At 41.9% G+C, this 25,060-nt stretch overlaps 1 protein-coding gene across 2 annotated transcripts in view; it reads right to left on the reverse strand.

Moving 5' to 3' along the window:
- Positions 1-25,060, reverse strand: part of dnaaf11 (dynein axonemal assembly factor 11) — an 85,284-nt gene that overhangs the window by 10,265 nt on the left and 49,959 nt on the right. For both annotated transcript variants that reach the window (XM_049598531.1, XM_049598530.1), the window contains 5 exons: positions 19,201-19,278; positions 16,805-16,870; positions 16,131-16,200; positions 12,735-12,830; positions 11,623-11,714 (listed from right to left, as the gene is read on the reverse strand). In XM_049598531.1, the coding sequence (XP_049454488.1) occupies positions 11,623-11,714; positions 12,735-12,830; positions 16,131-16,200; positions 16,805-16,870; positions 19,201-19,278 (402 nt within the window). The remainder of the gene's footprint in view (positions 1-11,622; positions 11,715-12,734; positions 12,831-16,130; positions 16,201-16,804; positions 16,871-19,200; positions 19,279-25,060) is intronic.

A 25,060-nucleotide genomic window follows, 5' to 3' on the forward strand; every position in this document is an offset into this window, starting at 1 on the left:
TTATCAGTCGCCCTCCCTGACTGTCCCCTGAGCTCCCACCCATCGACTGGAAAATCTACATGTGTTTATGTCACAAGGAGACGGAGACGAAGAAGCTTTTATAGCATTATTTTTTCTTTAAACTGTAGATTAAGTGACAATTATACACACAGAATGAGATGTTACTGGCTGATATTATCTTATAACTCATATTTGTTTATGTAGGTCTGGAGCCAGGGTAAAAAAAAGTGAGTAAAGGTCAGAATGTCCGAGGAAACATTCTCGCATTTATTGGTCCAAACAGTCCAAAACCCACAGATAGCATTAGCATTATTACATTTGATATTAATTAATTGATTAAACAGTAACTAGAGTGCATTTCTATGGAGCTTTACTAATCTAAGCAACCACTCAAGGTGCTTAACAATATTCAACAAGCCAGCTTTTACCTACTCACACACATTCACACACTGGTGGCAGAGGTTTCATGGGGCACATACAGCCCAATCTGATCTCAAGTGGGCCGGACCAGTAGCACCATCGCATTACACCCTAAAAATAAAGACACCTCCCAGTTGTTCCTTTTCTTTCACTGATATAATCATAATACAATAGAATAAAAATTCAAGTACATCCTTTCAAAGAGCAATGAACTTCCCCCAGTAATCCCCCAGGAGGAGATGGAAAGTGTTGCTAAGGAGAGGGACACCTGAAGCTTTTCTACATTAACAGTCTGTGGTGCTTTGGTTCATTGGCTTAAATTTAAAAAAAACAGTAGCGACTGACGACAAAAAATGTGTCAAAGACTTTATTTCATGTCTGAAATCTAAAATGGTCACCAACAGACAGCAGCTCAGCCTGTCATTTTCTCTCTCATTTATTTCCCTGCACTTTTCCGTCTGTATCAAACCAACGTTTGAAGGTCACAGTCATCTTCTCTACATCTTTTGCATTGAGGAGGTTATTAAACCTAAATTATTTTTGGTTCATATCAAAATGTGTTCATGGGCCACCCTTGTAGCTACACGATTAAGAAGACTATTATGAAGCCGCAACCTAACAAGTCTCTTGTTTCCTGTCTGCCACTATAACAACCAACTTTGCACAGAATATCAAAAATATCATGTTGTTCATGTTGGCAGCTGATATCAGTTTCATAATCTTGTTTAACTCTTTCATCAGGTAGTTTCAATAAAATATTTGTCCATTTCAAGCTTTTCATTTTTGTGCGTTTGATAAACTTTTTAAAAGAAGTTTGCTTCTGTTTCTTTCAAGGTAAACTGTGCAGGTAATGTCGGCTGCTGTTTCTTAAACAGTTTCTTGAGCAAAAGTGAAAGTGGAAGCCAACCCCAGGTTCACACTCGTTTTGGCACAAGCTTTGTCACCTTGGCGTTCCACTGCGCTATATTTGCATTTTTTTTTGGCACCGTGTCCACAATTTCCGTAGCTTGCTCTTGGATGCATGCTGCTTATGGTATATTAAGTCGTGACCTCACCTGCGCTCTGTGCTCAGGAACGTCTTGAACACAGCAAAATAAGATTAAAATAAGAAAATCCAGGCAGAGGGCAGATACTCTGCAGATAAATACACCACCATCACACAGTGAGAGTGGGTTGTAAGTGTTGATTGAGAGGGATTACATCTGTACGAGTCTTAATGTTGTTTATCAGAAAAATCCCGCAGAGTGTATCTTTGAATGAAAAAAGGGTTTGTAGAAAAACATGCACACAACACACACAGCTTTAGGCGTGATTGGTAGTTTCTTTATATTTTGGCTCATCTTGGTTATTCTCATCCTCAGTCATGTGATTAAGATCCATTTTTTACTAACAGCCAGAAAATAACTGCAAATGTATTCTGTTCGTAAAAATGTCCTTTAACAGACATCACCATAGGGGACTAAATTAATCTTGAGTATATTAATTGAGATCAGAGGGGGGGTTAAAGATTGAGGACATCTCGGAGCCTGGTCTAAGTTTAGCTTCAACACTCATCTTGGTAACGGGCAGGTAAACCTAATCGTCAGCACTTCTCTATGCGAGATGGATGGAGTCATTAGTGCGGGGCTCCTCTACTGATGCCCTCCTTGGTTAAAAGTCCAAAATGGCTTCCTGTAAAAGGTCACCAAAGGCAAAAGCCCGCTGGTCATCATACCTCACAGGTAATGAGGTCTGTGGACCATCAACAGAGGAGCAAAGTCTCTGTCACTCACACGTTATTATCAGACAGAGAGCGCGTTATAATGAGAGGGCTGGAGACATGGGATAACTGCACATGGTGCAATATTGATAAAGTCATTTGTTGGAAAGTTTGCAGCCTGGCTGATGCAGGGGTCAGGAGGTGGGGAGGGAGGAGGGTGGGGGGTCAGGGGTTGAACACTACGGTTATTCTGTTGTACACAAAGATAATCAAATGAGCCCCGAGGGACACGATCACTGGGTCAATTTATTATGGGTAAAGATGACTCATGCATTATTATAACCTGACTGCAGAGGGTGTAACACCGGCCCTCGCCTTTCTGCTACCCTAAGGAGGCTGTGATATCCCAAAAATATGCAAAATTTGCAATTACTGGTGAGGATTCTCAGTCATCCAGGTTACAGTAGTTGTAAGTGCTGTATCACAGGTAGCTGGACTTGCTTAAGTTTCTTGAAGACGTTTGACCTCTCGTCCAAGACGCTTTTTCAGTTGGGACTGAACTTCGGACAGAACTGAAGAAACCTCTTGGATGAGAGGTGAAACATCTTCAAGAAGCTCAAGCAAGTCCAGTTGCCTATGATCTGGCACTAATTATGATTTATGTTTGTATTTAAAGGTCCAGTGTGTGGGATTTAGTGGCATCTAGTGGTGAGGTTCCAGAATACAACTAAATGAAACTTCTACCATGTGCAAAGCCTGTAGGAGAACTACCATGGCCTACACAAAATGGCCTTATCTAGAGCCAGTGTTTGGTTTGTCTGTTTTAAACTACTGTAGAAACAACATGGCGGTGATTATGAAAACACTGAAATAAATAATATGTTCCATTTCTGCCAATATATTTCCCAAGATCCTACGCACTGGACCTTTAAAATAACTCAAAGAAAGAAAAAGTAAACGTAAAACATTAATCAGATTTATCAGAACCTTATTCTAGCAGAGGTCTGACAACACTGTAGCTATGTTTCCATCCAAAAGTGATTTGAATCATTGGGAAATGTGCATTAAAAGAAATACGAATCCTGTGTGTTTCCATTAAATGTACGGACTTTGGTGAAAACTACGAACTCGCACGAGTTTTCTGCAGAACTGGAAACAAAACAAGTCTCGCAATCTTCTTCTTCTACGTTTTCTGGCGGTTGGCAACCAGCTTGTAAATGCATTACCGCCTTCCTGACCCGGAGTGTGGATATCACCATGGAGAGAGGTGCGCTACGTCAGACTTAATTCGAACATAACTGTTTCCATCCCCCGTTTTGAGAATCAACATTTTTTCGAATCAACCAAAACCCGGCTACAGTGAGCGTGTTTTAGTTTGTGTGAATCAAACTAATTTAATTTGAATTTTGGCGTTTCCATCATAATTTTCCGATGCGATACTTCTAGATGCGCATCAACAGGCTGATGGAAACATGGCTATTGACACGAACAAGGAGAGGCAGAGCTGAACATTTAGTCAATAGGTAATCAATAAGCTGATGGATAGAAAATTAACTAGCAACTTTTCTGATAATTGATTTGTTGTTTTAGTCGAAGAAGAGTTGAGTTTGTCATAACTGTATCTGTAATACATAAAAGAAAAGCATGAACTAAAAGCATTATGAGAATTTGTATTTTCAGTTTATTTATACATTTATATCTCACTATATAATGATGAAAACTCTGTGTGTGTGTGTGTCTGTTCCATGTTTTTCTCCTCACTGACTTGGTCAATCCATGTGAAATTTGGCACAGTGGTAGAGGGTCATGGGAGGATGCCAATGAAGCAATATTACATCAATTGGCCAAAGGGGGGCGCTATAGCAACCCATTGAAATGTCAAACTTTGAATGGGCATATCTCATGCCCCGTATGTGGTAGAGACATGAAACTTTGCACAGAGATGCCTCTCCTCATGAGGAACACATTTGCCTCAAGAACCCATAACTTCCGCTTATATAGATTTTCCACCATTTTGAATTTTTTGAAAAACACTTCAAATGGATCTCTTCCTAGGAAGTTTGAGCGATCTGCATGAAACTGGGTGAACATAATCTAGGGAGCAATATCTAAAGTTCCCTCTTGGCAAAAGTTGGAAAACTTCCTAAAACTGAGCTTCTATAAGGCAATGAATATTGCGGAGGGCGTGGCTCATCACATAAAGGTGTAGAACATCTCAAGGGTTTCACCCATCACCACGCAACTTTGTAGGCATATGAGCACACATAATCTGAGGGGACCCCTCCATTATTGACCCCATCAAACAAAATGGGGGCGCTAGAGAGCTCATTTCTTATCTAGGCCTAACCGCCATATGGATTTTTACTACACTTGGTAGATATGTAGAACAGGACGCCTCAAGGTGACTGGAGAAATGTAAAGAAGATCACCAAACAAAACCCATCCTGTAACCCGAAATTCAAACCCAAACAGATCATACTATCTACTTGATTCTTTTTTGTTTTTGTTTTGTTTTGTTTGCTTGTTTTGTTTATCTCAATTTTGTCTTGTTTGTTCTTGTTGTTTTTGGTTTTTTTTTTAAAGTTTTGTCTCTTTCTTTTTCTTTGGTGCTGCTACCACTGTCGCTATTGTTGTTGTTGTTTGGATTTGTTTTGTTTACATCTGCCTGTTTTATTAATCACTGCTTGTTGCAAGCAATTCCACTGCTTGTTATCTTTATATTTGTTTATATGTATATATATTTGTATGCACTAAATGGTGAATAAAGGAGAAAAAAAAAGAAGTGAGCTAAAATTATTTTTTGTCAATGGAGTCTAGCCTTGAAGAGAGTGATGTAACAGCTACATTTTCCCACTGGAAATAACTGTCTAACATTAAGGTGTAGCGGTGAAAATATTGTAAATATAGCATACACATAAACTGGTAGATGCTTTTGGTGGGACTTTTTGTTGGTGGCTATAAGGTGTTTTGTCCACAGCAGCACATTGCTTGGCTTCCTTCAGTCTTCAGCCTGTTTCTCCATAGTAGGAGCATGCCAACTGGTAAGTGCCCCATACAACCCCACTTCAAAAAATCTAAACTATCCCTTTAATAGTTATGATCAGTGCTAAACAGATTAGTTGATTGATTGGTTGATCAGTGGAAAAGTTTTAGCTTCTCCAATGCCAGAATTTGCTGCTTTTCTCTGTTTTAAGTCTGCGGATGGATTTATTTGGGCTTTGAACTGTTTGTTGAAACAAAACAGGACATTTAAAGACATCACCTTCAGTTCTTGGAACCTTTAAAGGACATTTTTCTGTATTTTCTGGCTTTCCAGACTTGATGATTCATCGATTCAATTATTTCATGTACAAAAACAAACAAACAGATGAAGTGCTTAAGATAATTATGAGCTGCAGCCTGAGAACTGAAGTGTTTAAACCTGCAGAGTACTTCTGGCTCATAGTGCTGCAGGAATTGTGAGCCTGCTGACTTAAACGTACAGTGCAGGTGACCCTGACCTCTGTCTAACCTTTCAAAACCACTCGGGATATTATCACAGGCCACATGAGCTGTGGGTTTTAGATAACATTTGATCTTTCATTCCAAGATACAATTTACACATTGCCCTGCCTTGTGTCATCAAGCAAATCCATTTCAAACCCAATCATGATCTTCAGATCCATTTCCATGCATGCCAGAGGCTGAATATAGAATCTGTGGGTAAGCCTGAGGTCAAAGGGCGCCCCTAATCATGTCTAAATGGTGCAATAACTCTGCAGCCAGCCGTGCAGCTCACCTGTCACCTTGCCGTGGAGCCGGAGCACCATAGCATTTTTATCGAATGTTTAATTTGAGGGTACAGGATCGCACTGGGGCTCTTTACTGCGTTTGATGGGGCCAGCTGAAGGACAAGAAGCAGCTCGTCGTCATAAAATGGTAATGATGACAGTGCAGTGATGAGCACACCTCCAGGCAAGGAGAAGAAACAGAGCTCAGTCAAACAGCACTGCGGACTAATGTGGTCATTAAGAGGAAAAGCTGCTGAGCTCTAACCTGAACCAAACCTCAGTGAGTCGGTCGTTGTGGTTCAGTCTACTCTACAGAGGAAGAGGTACTCTAAATATTTTATGTTAGTGTTGAGTCATGAAGCACAGTATGCCCTGTATGTATGTTTGTTTGGATGAAGTTTCCACTGTAATCAGAGTAGTCTGAGTTGTTTTTGCACAGATACGGATCACTTTGCATGATTTAGCCAATTTACAATAAATGATATCAACAGTATTCCAGGGCTATGCAACTATATTCACAGGCCACATTTTCAGAAGCGCTCTGGGGTCAGTACCCTAGACACAACATGCCCTCACAGTTCCAAAACTTTTATTTTGCTGCATTGCAATTTGCATTTATGATTTACATTTTTACACCTTCTGCTAAAACGTCCTCTCCTCTGTGTAAACAGGCTGCAGTTTGGTCAAAATTTCAACGAATTTTTGTCATGTGACTGTTGGTCTCAGCTGAGTCATTAATGGCTTCCTAGTTGCACAGAGGAGTGCAGAATTTAATGTTTTTTTACAGGACCTGATCAGTGCAAATAGTTATTTTTTGGTGAAATTTTAAACAAGACATGTAGAAGATCCGAGCTTTTTTTGGTATTCATTCTTAATTTCTCCCTGCTATTTAGGATTAATAGGCGTATTAAAAAACAAACTATTGTCTTTGGACAGTGAGTAGTTTCTAAAAAAAAAAAAAAAAGTGGTGTCCTCATATGATGACATTGGGTTTGTTTTTATAAAACTGTTTATTTCAATGCCTGAACATGGCTGATCAAAAACAAAACTACAAACAGTTGAACATTTGATGAATGTTTCATAATTCTATGAGGTAGTGGTCACTGTTCACATTTAAAATGGTTCATAACTTCATTTCAATCCCTGAGCATGGCTGAGCAAAAACTAAATTGCAAATAATGCAACATCATTAAGAAAACTTGTGATTTGTTTTTGTTGTAACTCTGTATAAATTTTCCTTGAAGAAGACACAGTCTGTCACTCCTAATCTGCTTGTGTGATATAATAATAAAGTCCCAATGTCCTCAAACGAGTATTCCTAACTAACAGCGTCTTAGCTTGTTGCTCCTGCTAAAACTGGTGAAACTTGTTGCCATGTCAAACTACAAATGTCCAAGACATCCAAGATGTCCAATTTTGTGACTTTGCAGAGATGTCTGCCATCTTGTTTTTACATGGATTAGTGTATTGCGCTTTTGCTACCAATAGATGACACAAAATTTTTTCCCTGAATGAGGACAGCAGGTCTAAGTTAAGAAGAATGAAGTATTACCCCCAATTTCCACATACTACGTCTGTGCAGCGCAGTGCAGTGCGTAGCAGATACGCATCCCATTCTAGTGAATAGCTTCATTTCCACAGCGAGCGCCGCGCAGCGTCTCTGGAGTGTCCCAAAAGTGCCACAGCACTCCGCTTTGTCAGACATACGTGCCAGGTCTATTTTTCAGTGACTGTGCATCCATTGCAAGTCAAGCCACGAAGCTCAGATCGCACCAAACCGGAACACACACAGCATCTGGTAAAACACAACCCAATGCGTGGACTACGGATTATAAACTCTCAATTTTTTTTAAATCACGTCACATCCTGCCGCACAAGTTGTCAGTCAGTGCGAGGGTCCGAGGAAAGGTGGACGAGGAGTAACTCATAGTTGAAGTGGAAAACCATAGTATTTTGTATGACACCACACATCCTTTCTACAAGGATACAAACCGAAAGGAGAAGACCTGGTGTGAAACTGCAGGAGTTTTGGGAGTGAATGCTTTTTATCGCGTGATTTCACAGTTTCCACGTGTGAGCTTGTGGCTCCGCTACACGGCACGGCGCTCCAGAAACACATCCAGTAGGCGAGGGAACGTGCCGTCGGTCGCTCCAGATCCATGGCGCTGTGTAGCGCGGCACAGACGGAGTATGTGGAAACTGGGGGTAAGGTGCAGCAAACCCAAAATGTGATGTCGTCTTGTGAGGACGCAGGGTCACAGGAGGTAAAATTTCACTATTTTAATCTCAGATTTGATTTTGTTTGAATGTGGAAGCATTCATTGTTGCGTTCCACGATCGTCTGAAATTTGAAAACTCCAATGATCATTTTTGTTTTTACAGTTTCTGGTTATGACTAATGTTTTTTTTTTTTTTAAGAAAACATGCCTTTCAAACCAGCTGGGAGATTCTGAGGATCAGGAGCAATTAGGCCAAGTGGCAACATGTCAGTTATTGGCTTAATTTTTTTTCTTCTTTAGGTTGTTAATTTTATTTATTTATAAACAGAACTGATCGGCAGACCACAGTTGGCCCTCGGGCTGCCAGTCAAATAGTGGCAATGGCCTTCATGTGAAACAGACCTTTAGTTTCACTATCCCTTGTTTTATGAGTGTATTTAAGGACCCTGATGAAGACTGTGAGATGAGGGAGAAAGCTCCAGAACAAAAACACTAAATGGGCCTTGAGTTAACTATTAATGTGCAAAACTTTACCCCCTAATATTTTAGTCATTTTTCCGGTTAAATATCTTCCTGTTTTCTGCTCTGCACCTGTAATTTGCTGCTAAAACTCCACACTTCCTCCATCTTCATAATTCAGGATAATAACAAAAGCATCTGTCAACTGTGATCGCCACTACTGGTGTAAAAGAGACCTTAAAACTTACAGTAAGACTGAGGTACTGTTGGACTTTTTCCTGGTTGTACAAGTACTGTCATATTTATGTGTCTGTTCCTGGTGGTAACAGAAGATAAAATAGTAATAAATACTAAGTTTGTAATATTAATGAGGCATAAAGAGCGACTAGCAGCAGCACTGTGGCCTGCAGGCAGCTGAGTGGTCTGTGTGTTTGTATGAATTCATCAGAGTCAAGTGTTGGTCTCGGCTGGCCGCGGTGTTAGTCTTTGTTTGGCCTTGAGTTGAATACACACATACTTAAGGGCCTCCGGCTTATCAGGTCCCTGTTGTCCTAATTACAGATGCCTGTTGTATATTAAATGCTCTGCATGATTCAATTTATCAGCCGTGTTGATGATAGCACTCTCCCTGCTAATGACCGTAGACTTGCCACAGATAACCTTGACCAGAGCTGCAACATCATACTGGAAGGATGATTCTCACATACAGTAAACTACTCAGCTTTTACTGTGGGGTATTTCGTTATTTTTTCAATGATGATTCATATCTATTCTTGAATTTGACCCATTTCCCAGTACAGGATATTGGTCCCAGTACAGGATGTGGGGTTGTTCTGCATTACTGTTACAGACAGTGTTACAGACAGAAAAGAACAACTGTAAAACAAAAAGAAACAGGTTTTTTTCTTATGTAACCTCGTTTCAGTTACAATGTAAGATTTCAAGACAGATTAACCTCAGCCTAAATATAAATCTAGTGTCTTTAGATTCCCGCCTGCCGTTCTCCAGCCGCAGCTCATGACAGAGTGAAATATCTCAACAGCTGTTGACTGGATTGTCATGAAATTTTCCACACATTCACCTGATGATGAATCCTAACTTTTGTGATCCACTAAATTTCTTCTCCAGCGTCATAATCAGATCAAATTGAAAATTGTCAACATTGCTTTATGACCAAATATCTGCAAACTAACACAAATACATTCCCGCTTCAGCTGTACTTTGTCTGTGCAAATTAGCTAATGCTAGCATGCTAACAGGCTAAATTAAAATGGCAATGAAGGTAAACATTATGCCTGCTGAATAGCAGCATGTTAAAAGGCACTTTACTGATAACATGGGTCAGTTTACCAGGAGGAGCCTACGAGCATATTTTTAATCTGTTTTTTGCAAATCTACAACTTCATGGAAGTGCAATGTTAGCATGTTAGCATGCCTTTGTTAGCATTTAGATAAACCGTGTCTAAGTAAAGCGCCACTAGGCTATTATCATGGCTGTAGAGTCTTGAACCTGGTATACACCGTGTGATTTTGGGCAGTCCCAGACGAAAGATAACCAATGTGAAAGAAAGTGGATGATGTCTTTGGTCTTACGTCACACAGTGAGAGAGGTTCAAGGATGGCCGTTGTCACGGTCTTGCAATCAAAGACAGCCTGGGATAAAATTCCTTTTTTTTTTTTTAAGATATTTTTTGGGGGCATTTTTTGCCTTTAATGGACAGGACAGTTAAGTGTGAAAGGGGGAGAGAGAGAGGGAGTGACATGCAGCAAAGGGCCACAGGCTGGACTCGAAACCCGGTCGCTGCGGCAACAGCCTTGTACATGGGGCGCCTGCTCTACCACTAAGCCACCGACGCCCCAGCCTGGGATAAAATTCTGGCAGATATTTGGGATGACCATCTCACTGTGTGACTGCTGTTACCACCTACGTCTACTAACCAACCAATAGAAACACAGCATGAAATGACGCACTGGCGCTAAACCAAACAAACAGACAGATAGCAGCTCGCCATGGAGGCAAAACACGCTAAAAGAAATGTGTGGGATTCCAGCAAAGAGGAAAACTTGTGAAGCTTTGCCTGTATGATGTGTCCTGCAGCTCTGACCATGATTGCGTAAAGAAGGACGAAGCATGAAAGGAAACAGAGGCGGAGCTACAGCTGCCAGGTGAGACACCTAGCAGCTAGCAAACACACACACTGCAGTATATAGTGCCCACAGAACGTTAGGTTATTTAATAATGTGAGCCTCTGTGTTGTGCTTCACAGTTGGAGAAGTAAACCCGTGCAGCATCAGCATGGGAAGCTGTTGCATTGTACGTCTGTGATTCAGTAAGTGCTGTCATCGTACAGTCTGCATCATCAGACATCAAGTTTATTAGATCCATGTCGCACAGTGTAGCTGCACTAAACTTATAAGGCTGCTAAAATCTCACAGTCTGTAGGAGGCTTTAGTCTTTAGTTTTTCTTCCAGCTAGCCGTTGGTTTCCATTATTCCCCATACAATATAAAAATCAATGTGCAGAGACTTTAAACTTACAAGTTACATTAGCGGAGGGAGGAAAAACAGCAGAGAATTTTCAAATCAATCTGCATTTATACCTGCATTATTAAAGCAGACATGATGTTTACTGTGATTGATTAGTTTTAAAGATGTGGAAGAGAGTTAACACTCTTATTAAGTGCTGTGAGATGTTAATGGAAACTAATGCGTCGGCATCAGTCCCTTTGCACATTGTTGTTTCGTATTTTTGGGTTTAAGTCTTTATGGTCATTGTTTTATGTGTGTTCTTGTCAGTTTTTTGTTGTTATAATTTATTTTTATATATATATGTACTTCCATAGTCAAAATATTGAATCATCATAGTAAAAAACAGTAAAATAGAGAAAAAAAGAAAGAAGTAACCATGAGAGACAGACATGACAGCTTTGGAATGAGATTTAGAAGCTGCTGAGTGTGTATGAAGCCAACATGTTAATTGTCCTTCCCGTCCACACATTATAAGGACATCTATCATCAGGTTAGCAGCTGCAGCGGGTGCAGAGAATATCTGTACCTCTTATTGCCCTCAGGCGAGCTGCTGCGTCTGCTCTGACTCGCTCGGGGCCGACGTGGGACTGTCTTTGTCACTTTGATTTCACCTTCAGCCTAAAAAGACACATCAGAGGAAGACACATGTTTACTCGATGCCTCTTTCATTTCTGAACTGTTTACTGGCGCTGTGGTGCAGGATGTATTAGAGGCCATATGGAGGATTAACAGTAGCAGCTCTGACTCTGCAGTATCAGCACCTGTGTCTCTTTATGGACACCATAAAGAATTCTGTCATTAAACCTCAGAGTAGAAAATGTCTGATCCTTGTTAGCAAAACAATCACAGAAAACAGCCTGAGGTTCATGAGGAAAGTCGTAATTTGACAAAGTTAACAAGATCTTTAAAGTTTTTCTGCGAAGAGAAAAAACAGGTTTTAGTTCATAGGTCATCAGGAAACTATATTTTCAGACGTCGCCCCCTACAGGAGACAAATTCACAGACAATGCACTAAACTTCTAAAAAACTTGAACACACAGCCATGACCTGGTTTAAAACTCTGGGAGGGTTTTACAAACTATGAGTGACAATAATTTGATCTCTGTGTCCAACTCACAGCCGGAGTGTTTAGCAGTGAGCCACTGCAGCACAGATCTTGATCGTCTATGTTTTAACCTCTAAGCGAGGGAGGTGCTTCATAAACTAAATTGTAATAGAGTACACGGATAAATGTGGATGTGTGGAACACAAATGTCAATGACAATTTTGGCGCTTTGAGCACCAGAAGCCGAGTGCTGTCTAGTTCCATTATCTTGGAGAGAATGCAGACATTTCTACGGCCGATATCTCCAACCCTTGGCAACGTACACCAAAACTATCTTGATTGATAAACAGCACAACAGGTAACAGGAAAATATGTATTTTTCATTTCAGGGTGAACTGTCCCTTTACGTGTTGGAGCACCTGACATCTTCATCTTTAACTTCATATATGATTGTGGCTAAAAGTTCAGTGTGTATTTTAACAAACTGAAAAACTCATTGGCATCCTTAAAAAAAGGAAACAGCACGTTGGCTGCATGTTGTGCACCTGGCTCAGGTATACATGTGTTCCAGCCTGATGTGTAACTGTACGTACCCTGGGCATAGTGAGGACCAGGTGTCCCGTGGTTTGGGACCTCTGAGCTGTCGAGCTGTCGGGCTTCACTTCAGCAGGCAGAACCATCTGAAATATCTGCAGAGTAAATTATTCACAACTTTAATTAGCAAGATTAATGCGCTGATCTGGCACTGCCGCTGTCCCAGTGTGTCAAATGACTTTAATCATTACTGGGCCTTTTTATAGGTACACTTTCCAGAAAAGACGTGGGAGAGTGACCAGAATAGCTCCGACCGAGAACAGCAGCAATGAATCACCGCAGCGAAATCCTGTGGAAACCAAAATGATCCACGTGGGAGGAATAATGGGCGTAAAATTAGACTTTTTCATTTTTCAATCTACTTTTATTTGATTCTGAGAGGGACTTTAGGGGAGACCGTTCAAACAGCAGGCAGAGAAGAAAGAAAACTCCGTCCTGTTAACTCCTCTGCAAGCCCTGCTGCTGTCAGATGTGGCGAACTTGATATACACAGCCACAGATGAGTCCGACAGCCAATTCCCCCTGCTGCTCTAAATGAGTTGATATTTAGAAGGAATTTTAAAGGCCTGAGTTGATGTATCACTGTGTAAATCACACCACCCGTCCAATCAGGCTGACCCCTGGCATAAAACAACCATCCATAAATACGCTAACAGCTTGAAGAGGAGCCATGACATTCAAGAACTCCGAACCTGCAGGGCTCTGTGTTTATGATTTGTTTGCTCGAGGGAGGAAACAGGAACAGAAACAAACAAAAAAAAAGATTACACCTCTTGGATTTATGTGTGGCCAAACAGCTGTTTAATCAGGCTCGAAGGTCGCTGTGGTTTGTTCGTGGGAGATTAAAATTTCCTTGGTGTTGCTGAGGAGAGTATGGTGAACTCAGCTGGTTAAACAACACGTCAAGCAATAACCATGCGTACACCATTTCCCACACATTGAAGAAGAATGCGCTGTGAACAAGTGCAAACATCAGACTTCAGACCAGCGTTTATGAGAGCCACACAACGATGGCATCTCTACCCCCTAAATATACACGTTACAATGGGGTCTGATCACCAAAGAACTTCTTAGTATTCATCTTACGCTATTGTTCACCCTAAAAAATAAGTCTCTCCTGATTTTACCGGCATCTAACCGAGACCAACGTCAAAATGTGTAGCCACACCTGGTTAGTACAGCGGACTCTGCATTTCATTGGAGCTCGGCTTTTAATTGAAGATTTTATGGTAGCCAAAATCCTGAATGTTTTGGTGGCATCTCAGCACGCTGAACTGCTGACTCTGTCAAATACACCATGCTCAACTTCACCAGACCCCCCGGTGCAAAAAGGATCGAATGCAGGTATCGTTTGACTCCATACCTTAAAGGTATCGAGTACCGAAACCATGCCATACTGAAAGGGCTGTCTGACAGCAGGGTTAAGAGGTGAAAATATTCTCCATATAGCATACACTTAAACCAATATAGATCATTTTAGGCGGCCAAAATATGTCCTGCTGCTGCCCTGTCCACAGCAGTGCATTGCTTAGTTTCTGTGGTGGCACTCCAGCCTGCTTCTCCAAACTGGATTTGACATGAACTGTAATAAACTGGAGCTTCTGTGAAACAACATGTGCCTCATCCATTTCAAATCAACATTAGTTTTTTTGAGGTCACTTTGGTGAAAGTAACGCCACACAGAGAGTAATACTGTAAAGTAACTGATTACTTTCAAATGAAGTGTGATGAATGAATGAACCTATGTGGCGAACAGAACGTGATTGCATATTTCTGTCTTAGTTTTAGTCGTGAATCTACAGTCTTCTGCATCTGGCCCCCAGAGGTAACCGGTATTTACGATGACATGCAGAACTGAGCCTCCCTTCACAATAAGCCACAGTCAGACTTCAGCAGATCTCATGCAGAGCGAGAAATGAACACCTGACACCAGATAAATACTCAGCTTCTGTTGACACTGAATCTCCCACTTCTGGCAGGTAACTTAGGTTGTATTTTATTTAATCGAACATCAACACTTCGGATGATCAATTTTGTATTTACCAGAGAAAGAGCATGGCAGTCTTTTCCCGGACAGCTGACATTTTGCGGAAAAAAACACAAGTCTGAAGTTCACTGCCGGGAAATGACTTTGCAGCAGGTGTAATAAACTCTCTCCATAAACGTATCAGAATGTCAGAGTCAGAAACACGTGTGATGATTCAGCAGCTTCTGACAGCCTTTTATTTGCTCTAAATCTGAGTCCTCATCCATCACACTTCTCTCTGCCCCCGACTCAGCAGCAAGCATCATCTTCATGAATTCACAGCAGCCTGTAATCAATGACTCACTCCGCACTGTTGACAAATTAGTATAGTAGGAAGCAGAGTGTGAAAACATGAAGATAAAAGAGGAACACTGAGATTTTAGACGAATAAAAGGAGCAGCTAAAGGACTTCCAGCCAAAAGTATTGCTTTTGTTTTATCACCTCTTGAATTATTCAGCACTGTGAAGTTGTTACGACTGAGCTGAAAGCTACTTTTGGAGCCAGCACGACCCCTTATATTATCAACGGACAAATATAAGTGGAGGTGAACAGATGTAAATTTACCTGGGGCAGCACAAGAGATCGAGCTCAAACGAGCAACCTGCAATCCTCACCACTAGATGGCACTACATTTGCCTAAATCAAACACACTGAACCTTTAAGTGAGAACATGTTCAACCCACTTGTGCACATCTTCAGCTCGCTCCGAGCACCACAAGTGACGTCTAGTTCCATTATCCTGATAAACAGCACTACAGGTAAGAGAAAAAAATGCGTATTTTTGTATTTTGGAGTTGACTGTCCCTTTAATATCTGTGCTGGTGTCGGCGAGGGCTTTGGTTTGAATCCCTTAACTGGCTGGATTCCTTGCCAACTAATGTCGCAGTGCCCTTGAGCAAAGACCTTCACTGGCTGACAGCAGCAGTCTGTGGTTAAACTGGCCACCTTCCAGTATGACTGTGTGGGGAATGAAACTGAGCCTGCAGCTCTGAGGACTTTTCCTGAAGAAACACAGATTGAATACAAATATTCCAGAAAGATTTTCTGTCAGCAAATTGAATTATGGTGCAAAGGAGCACTGCTTTATCTTTGTTTTGTTTTGTTTTCTTTGTTTTTTAAAGACTTTAAGGTAAATTCTTAGACACTGTGGAGGCCTGCCTCAGAAATGAGTCAGCAACATTCTGACCTATAAACTTTAAGAAGTGAGTCGAAATCTCTGCTGCTGCCCTTTAGGATGTTAAAAAAAAACCTGAGTTAATGCATTTGCTGGAAAGAGTGTGCAGACAAAACAGTGCTGGGGAAAAACTTAAAATGAAGTGTTGCTAATCCTAAAGGTTACAAACTAATCTTAAAATCCCCACAGCTTACCTTTCCTTTGACGGTGACTCTGGCGTATGTTGGCTGAACATCTACGTCGATCAGAGAGGTGTCCATGTGTCTGTGAGAGGGGTGGAGGTAGAGGTCCAGGTCAGTTTGTATACAGAGACACAGGTGTAGTGGTGTCTGTAGTCTACATGGATCAGCTTGAGCCATGAAGCTGAGCTGTAGAGCAGCAGTCTGATTGAACCGGGTCTCTAAATGTTTCAAACTACCAACATGATAGTTGTTAAGTTTCCAATTTGAACTTGCAGAGTTCTTACAATCATTTACATCAGTTGGATTGGATGTGACTGCAGCTCTACATCAATCAAGTCAATTGGTGTGCTGCTGACACATAAAATTAACGTGACGCTGGTTCTCAGGAGCTTCCTCTGTGCAAACAACAAACACACGAGAAGGAAACAACCACAGACACAAAGCTAAACACAAAGAATAAAGAAATAAACCACAAATGGAGCCACTCTGTAAACAAGTGGGTAACTTTGACACAGCTGAATGAACCAGAGAATTTGTGGGCCTCTATCTCTGCAGCGTCTTAAACTTCAGTCTCTCCAAATAAACTTGTCTTACAAGAGCACAAATATGGGTAGATACAAATAAAATATCATTTCTACTATATTGATAAATTAAGCTGTTGAGAGTTTGAGCTCATTCTTTCATACCTGTACACTTCCAAGTTTAAGACAATGGTGTTATTTTCTTCATCCTCAGTTAGAGAGAAGCCAAGCCTATAAAAGGACACAGAGAGGAAAAATATAAAACTGGTCCAGCTGCAGAGCTACAAACATTTTTATTTAAATCTTTACAGGACTACTGAAACCCTAAAATGATTATTTGTGTGTCAATTACTCACTCTGTGTCGGGCTGAATTCAGGTAAAAAACGTATTCAGGAAGAAAACCTGTTTTTTTCTTAAAGCATGAACGCATTCAACAACAGCAAAACTATACCAAAACATGCGTTTACAAACTCTCACACAACTCGTGCAGTATAATCAAAGTCTCACTTATCCAATGGTATGCTTGGTACTTCACAAAACACATGCATTTTCTCTAAAGCCCAGTTCAGACCACAGATTCGCAACAAGACTAGACTCAACAACTCTCTGTGCTTCTGATCTGTAACGCTGACAGGAAGTGACCACCATGAGACGGCGTATCATCTCTAGTCAACGACTCTCTGTGCTTCTGATCTGTAACGTTGACAGGAAGTGACCACCACGAGACGGCGTATCATCTCTAGTCAACGACTCTCTGTGCTTCTGATCTGTAGCGTTGACAGGAAGCGACCACCACGAGACGGCGTATCATCTCTAGTCAACGACTCTCTGTGCTTCTGATCTGTAGCGTCGACAGGAAGCGACCACCACGAGACGGCGTATCATCTCTAGTCAACAACTCTCTGTGCTTCTGATCTGTAACGTCGACAGGAAGTGACCACCACGAGACGGCGTATCATTTCTAGTCAACGACTCTCTGTGCTTCTGATCTGTAACGTTGACAGGAAGTGACCGCCACGAGACGGCGTATCATCTCTAGTCAACAACTCTCTGTGCTTCTGATCTGTAACGTTGACAGGAAGTGACCACCATGAGACGGCGTATCATCTCTAGTCAACAACTCTCAATTCTGCTTTTTAAGAACCTGATGTAAACTTTTATTGTGACCTTTCCTAAGAACAAATTTAAGAAAAAACAAAGGAAGATATTGGTGAATGATGCCCACTGTGTTTCAGCAGTATCAATCTGGAGAACATGACTTTACAAACCATTCATGTTACATATTAACAGCACAGACGTTTTGATTGTTGTCGCCCAGGCTGCAGTGAACCTTACTGTCCTGTCTCCCTGCTGATGTAAAGTGATATATCATAGAAAGGATACATTCCTGACCTGACTATGTCCTCAGCTCAGATTACAAATGAAATCAGTTGTGTTTTTAAGGCCTCGACCCCCGTGGCCTTGCTCCGGATATAAACCTCTGGCTAATGGAGGGAGACCGGGGTGGCCCACAGCTATCAGGTTGCCCCCCAGCACGCTGCTGTAGAGCTCCGATGGCAGGCGAGCCAATCCAGTGCCAGAGATCAAGAAACGAAGGCTGCTAATAAAGCAATCATGCGGCACCTGGTTGCTTTTTCCCCGCCTCGCTGTCTGAGCAGTTTGACCAGGCGCAGGAGGAGGTAATCATGGGTTTGAAAGAAAACACATTACGGTTATGAAGAACTGTGAAGGGAAAGTATGTGAGAGTGGAGCTGTGTTTTTATGTAATGTCTTTGCTGAAACAAAATTGAAGCAGTTGATTGGATGTGTTTTGTTCTGGCTGAACAGAATGAGAACCAATTATGTTGCTTTCTGCTGCGTCGGCTGCTGTAGCTGAGTGGACTGGTCGATTTCCTTCACAGTCAATCACAGGTGGTAGAACTGTGCCACTGCAAAATAACTACGCTACTGAGATGAGGTGTTACCAGTGGGGGAGGAAGTATCCTTTATGTAAGTTAAAGTACAAATACATCACTAGAAAAACACTTACAGTAAAAGCCCTGCACTGAAAATGTTCCTTTAGTGAAAGTATGTCAGTATAATCAGGAAAATATAGTTAGAATATTAAAAGTATATAATGGAATGTAACAAAAGTGAAGAAAGAAAGAAGAAAATGTTTCTGCAGAACACATACATTACATTTGTAAGTTTCATACGTAGCATTTTAATGTTTCTAAAGTGACGTCGTTCTTATCACAAGGAAGAAAGACCTGCCATGTATTGCAATGACCTGTCCTGACATTTCCAGCAGTGGTTGTGGTGACAATATTACTTATTTTGGACCAAAACTTGATCATTTCCCAAACACAACAACATTTTTGTGCCTCACCAACGTAGTTTCAACTTATTCACTACTTAACTTACAAATATAACGTATCTGAGGTTTGCAGAAACGTACAATACCAACATTTAGTCTGGCAATAAGGTTACAAACATAAGGTTGGAAAAAAGAAATGTTCCTTTAATTACTTACAAAACCTGCGTTATCACAGGTTTCAGTCTGTTGATAGAAAATGTTTACTTTGGCTCGTTGACGTTCATGACTCGTCCATCAGCAGTGATCAGCGTCCTCGGGGCCTTCGGCTTCTTCTCTTTCTCCCTGCAGGAAAACAGCAAAGCATGAGTAGACTGTAGTCTGCGTGTGCGTGTGCGTGTCTGTGTGTGTGAAAAATGGGTGGACCGACAGACGACAATAGCCGAGTGATGAGGTCCTTGAGGTGAAGGAGAGAGCCACTTCTTCTCTAAGAGCGTCCATAAAAAGAGAAGCAGCAGATAATGTGCAGAGGTTTTACTGTAGGACACACAGTTTTACACACACATAAAGCAACACACACTATGGTTCCACTGGTTTACGGTTTGAAACATTTTAAACGGGTCACAGAAAAACAAGGATAATGGAGAGCAAATTTGGACCTAATTCGTTTGATGAAATGCTCCACACGATGTTAAATAATGTCGCCTCTGTGCCCATTTATCTCTAATGACTCACACCACACACAAACTCATGTTCTCCTGTCCGAGGAGAGCGTGAGTGTGGTGATTCATCAGGCTTCCAAAATTTAACCAAGGTTAATTCTGGCGTGTTGTTTTCTGAAAATATCTCTGCATGTCCAGCAGAAATAAGGTCCCCATTTGTAACCCAGCTCCACTCTGTATCGGGGGAAAATCATTAGTGTCACTAACACACAGCTCAATCTGGATTAGAAAGAAAGATGATGTCCCCGTACTTCTAAAAACTGATCGGTGGAATGTTTGTTGCAAACATCAGTCAAAGAGCACAACATCACACCTGTTTGAATCACTGAAAAGTCTGAGATATGGACTCAGTCATGTATTGGCAGAGAGAACTGATGCTGAATGCATGATTTATGCTTGGCGCATTCGTGAGGGTCATGAGTGTTCACATGTCAAGTGACATCACACCATCAGCAAGCCCCTTTGCGGTATCCTGGGTTTGCATCTGACCGTGCACATCCAACATTTTCTAACTACATGGATGTGGATGAGCAGAGAACTTGGGAAAACCATGCTGTAGATGTGAGTTTTCGGTACACTGCCCCCTACAGTTTGGGAGGATATTGGCTGGTTGCACCGAGGAACCAGCATCGAGCGTAAGGTCCCAATCACACAGAAAGCTTTTGTATGTTGCAAAACACAAGGCGCACCGCACTGCCTTTTTTGTTTTTAACTGAATGCCACTAGTAACTAAATGCTTGCTGCACCATTATATTGTTGCCAGGCAACCATTCCATCAACTCCTTACCTCAACTTTCCTGTGTAATTAATCTACGCTTTATTTTCATCTATTTATTTCACAGTAGTGAGTAGCTCGTAACTGAAATGGACAGGCAGAGGGTACTGGCTGTGGCTCTGGTTGAGGGGAGAGGCAAATAGTTTGTTGGGCACAGGGAAACAGAGGGTCCATGAGACCCTAAAAAAAAAAAAACGGTTTCTCCTCCATTGTACCAACTGTAAACTTGTTGTTGTGACCACCACAGAAGGCCCGCCTATCAAATCAACTGATTGGACAACTTGAAAAAAGGGTGGAATGACGATGTGGGGCACTTTTCTGCTTAAAGTTGAAGTTTTTTTCTACTCAAGGAATTTATAGCGCTCCAGCAAAAACAGCAGCACAGAAACACAAGGTGCGTAGCAACGCAAAGACACCAAGCAAAAAGCTTCATTCTCATTAAAAACAATTATGAAAAGCCGCCTGCAGCTGCTAGAACTGTGCAATCGGGACCTAAAAGATCCAAAAGTTCCCTCCTCATGATTCTACTACACGCTAATGCCCATGCAGAAATCATACCTGAGGCTTAAACCAGTGGCTCCAAACCTTATGACCAACTGTAAATGAAGCAAAGTCTTCAGTGCAACACCTGCCATGTCACATGTTGTCATCCACTGAACATACCAAGCAGAAAAAGTAGCCTGTATGTGTTAATTTAGGAAGTTAATGCCATAAAATTGCTGCTATTCTGGATGTTGACAGGCATCTATGATATTTTTTAATCATTTGCTGACCCCTCAGATTGATCTTGGGGCCCCTTGGGGGGTTGAAGTCCCCACTTCAGAACCTCTCGGTCTGGACTAAAAAAATCAAGCCACCACGAGGCCCAATCCCAATCCCCCCCCTTGTCCACTACCCCTTGGCCCTCGAAATTAAGCAACGAGGGGTAGGGGTTGAAATCCTTTCCTAGGAAGTGGGACACCACTCGATACGTCATCGCGTCGGTTACGTTCACGCATTCGTAACTATTTTAAACAGGAAGCTGCGAGCCATCTACATTTCCAACCGGCATCTACAATGGAGTCTCCAGTTGAGTTCATCCTACCGATTGTGTTTGCCACATTCTGGCCCTAAAAGTGCCACTAACTACAGTTCCCCTTATGGCCACTTGAGGCTGTCACTCGCCACAAACCCTCGTGTTAAAGTACCAAACGTTACAGTAGAAATAAATTTGTCTACAGCCTGGTACAAAAAATGGTTTTGGTCCCTATGGGTGATTTCTCTGTTCATGACAACTGTGCAGGGGGTGAGCATACTGACTGACTGATTGTTGTTGGTTCCACTATGCTGATCTGCATGATGTTAATGTGAGAGGCACTTGGTTAAGTAGGTTTATAAAATCAATAAATCAGTTAGAAAAGATAAATAGTTGTTACACATCATTTTGAGGTTTTACAACTTGACAAAGCAACACCAGAAAGAAATGACTCATAAAATCCTCCCTCCCATCTCTTAGTATTTTAAAGACTTCTGAAAGATTGATTTAAGACTTTTTAATACCAATTACAGCCTTATTGTTACATTAATGAATTCAATGCCTTTTAAGACTTTAAGGATCTGCGGGAACCCTGCTGCTCTCATTGGTCAGTGTTTCCGGGTCATCCGTATCTCAACATCCCTGCACCATCATTGCAGCCGTCCTAAACACAAGTGGACATGTTCCAGCAGGAATGTGATCCGAATTCAGAGAGAAATTAACAACATCAGCAATCAAGATTACATGTTTCTCTGACGTTAGCAAGCTTTATGTATGTAGCAGTGCAGGTTACGTAATGTAAGCACTTGCAGTAGCGTGCCTGAAACCTGTCACGAGCTGACGTCAGCTTGTAGCCAAAGTAAAAAACGGTGGAAACGACAGTATTCACAACAGTCTGAACCCTGAGGTTTTTGCTCACAGAGATTACTTGTGAGCATTTATTTGAAACTTTGGCCACGTTTAACAAGAACATCCAACACTGTAACGTTGTCTATAAGACAGAAAAAAGGTCCCCTTTAAACTGAAGCCACTCAGAGCCTTTACCTTCAGACCACCAGCTCTAAGACAAATGGGCCACTGTATTCTCACCACCATCTGCTGAACAACCCGTCCCTCCATTACCCACATGAAGCAGGCCGTGACAGCAGCACAGGCAGGGAAACACTCATTTCACGTGCATCTATTAAGCTCACTCAGCAGCACATGAATGAGTCGGCGGTCAAGGCAGGATGGTGTTTAGCGCTCTGCAGAGGGTCGGCCATCATGACCTCTCTGCGGTCGTGCATCAGTAGCAGAAGGAGGAGGAGGAGGAGGAGGAGGAGGAGGAGGAGAAGTGTGACAGCGTGTTCAAAGAGCCTTCAATCTGCTGAACTCAAGGATGTTTATTAGAGCGGAGGGCTGCAGAGAGACCTGTAATGAGTTTAAGTGGTGCTGTGGAGCCGAGCGGTCAGACGAGGCACAAACACTTCCTGGGTTAACAGGTCCATTACCACTGTGGTCATTCATGTTAGTCACACAGACAGTCAGACAGCGAGGAGGAAGCAAGACGCTCAGGTAGTCTTCCTCACATTCTAATCATGCAAGAGGTGAAACAGGACGTGTGTTTGTCTCGAACCAGTACAGATAAGACACACAGTTCAATGCGACCTGTGAACCAAAGATTTTGTTTTCATCACTGTCCATGAGCCAAAGTTTGAGTGCTGTCATTTTCACACTAAGAATTACATCAAAGCGCAAAGCCCTCACTTAAGCTTTATATTAGGGCTGTCAAAATAATGCATTAATTTGTATTATTAATGACAGAAAAATAATACGTCAAAAAAAATTGACGCTGATTACTCTAGGCCACAATGGCTTGTTCACATGATGGAGGCAGACAAGATGACGCTGCTTGGCCTCGTGAATGGTACATTTACATTTAAATAACACCCAGATGAAGTGTTGGTAGGAGCATCCTCTGCCATTTCTGCAGTAAGGAATTTCGTACCATTGGAGAACTTAAAGCCTGAAATATCACCTCAACATAAAGCATTTAGCAACGAACCCAGGTGTTCCCAGCTGTTGTTTCTGTTTGTGAAATACACGTGAAGACTGTCAGCCATAGTGTGTATGTGTGTGTGTATGTTTGTGGGGATAAGTTGGGGTGAGACAGAGGGCAAGTATCCACTTCCAAGTATCAAACCAGAGGGATCATCCCCATCACTGTGCCTCCCAGTTCAAAGAGCAGCTTTTCCCTCCATCTCATCCTCAGCCATATACTGCTGACTTGTCAAGGTCACAGTGGCTCTCTCTCTCTATAACACCCTGTTCTGTAATTTCTTTTCTTTCTTTTTTTTTAAAGGGGGTGTGACAGGGCATCTGAGCCTCGGAGACATCAGTGGTGACAGCTTCACTGCTGGTTTGAGTGGAGTCTAGAGCTGAGGACGATCCGTTCAGACAGCTTTCAGTTAGCCATGTACGACTCTGTCTGCGGAGAAGTCTTAATCCACAACTACACAGCTATGATCACTGAGCAGAGAACTTTCAGGTTGCAGAGAATAACTTATGTGAAGCCTCTGTTCTGTGGTGAATTACAGTGATATACAGGACATCGCCAAAGTCAGGCACATTTGAGCTGCGTTCAGACCGACCTCGGACAAAGCTCACATGGCTCTGGTGAAGTGGAGTCTGACCTCAGCTTAGACTGCAACACAACGTGATGTCATCTGGCAAGAATCTCACATATGAAACATTTAACACAAATACAAATTATATTTAATGTTCAAACTTCTGATTTTGATGCCTGCAACATGTTATAATAAAGTTGGGACAGGGGCACGTTTAACACTGAGTTATATCACCTCTTCTTTGACCAACACTCACTAAGTGTTTGGGAACTGAGGACACTAACTGTTGTAGTTTTTCTTGCTTGATATACGACTTCAGTGTCTCAACAGTCTGGTACCTGTACTCTGTCACTCCGAAGCCACGCTGTTAGAACACGTGCACAATGTGTCTCACTGGGTGCAGTTACATGACGGCTTCTCATTCAGAGTGAAATAAATCTGAATGAAATCATTCGGAATTAAAGTCTTTCCAGGTAGTTTACATGGGAAATATTCATTCTGAATGAGGGTTTACACAGAGATCAGTTTAATTGCCTGTATTCAGGTCCGCACAAGGTTTGGGGCAGGGAAGGTTTCTGATTGGATAGGGGGCGGGGCGGATGTTACGTGTTTACGTTTACTGGAAGAAAACACTGTAGTCCTCGCTCCGGATAACAAGATGCTTGATGACACCATCCTTAGTGCCTTTTTCAGGCTTGTTTTGCTGATTTTCTTGAGGCAGCAGTACGACAACAACCTTGTTCTGCTAATGCTTCGTCTGTTGAGGAGGAGAAGGGAGGTAGAAGGTCGAAGAAGGGAGATAAAAGACCGTGCTGTGGAGAATGGAAACCGGTGAATGCAACGAGTCCGACTGCTCTATCTCAGCCCGTTGCTATGCGCGCTATATACGTCATCGCGTGCTATGTACGTCATCGCGCGCTATGTACATCATCGCGCGCTATGCACATCATCGCGCACTATATACGTCATCGAGCGCGCTATGTACATCATCGCGCACTATATACGTCAT

This window comes from Epinephelus fuscoguttatus, linkage group LG15 (assembly GCF_011397635.1).
Source record: "Epinephelus fuscoguttatus linkage group LG15, E.fuscoguttatus.final_Chr_v1".
Taxonomy (NCBI): domain Eukaryota; kingdom Metazoa; phylum Chordata; class Actinopteri; order Perciformes; family Serranidae; genus Epinephelus; species Epinephelus fuscoguttatus.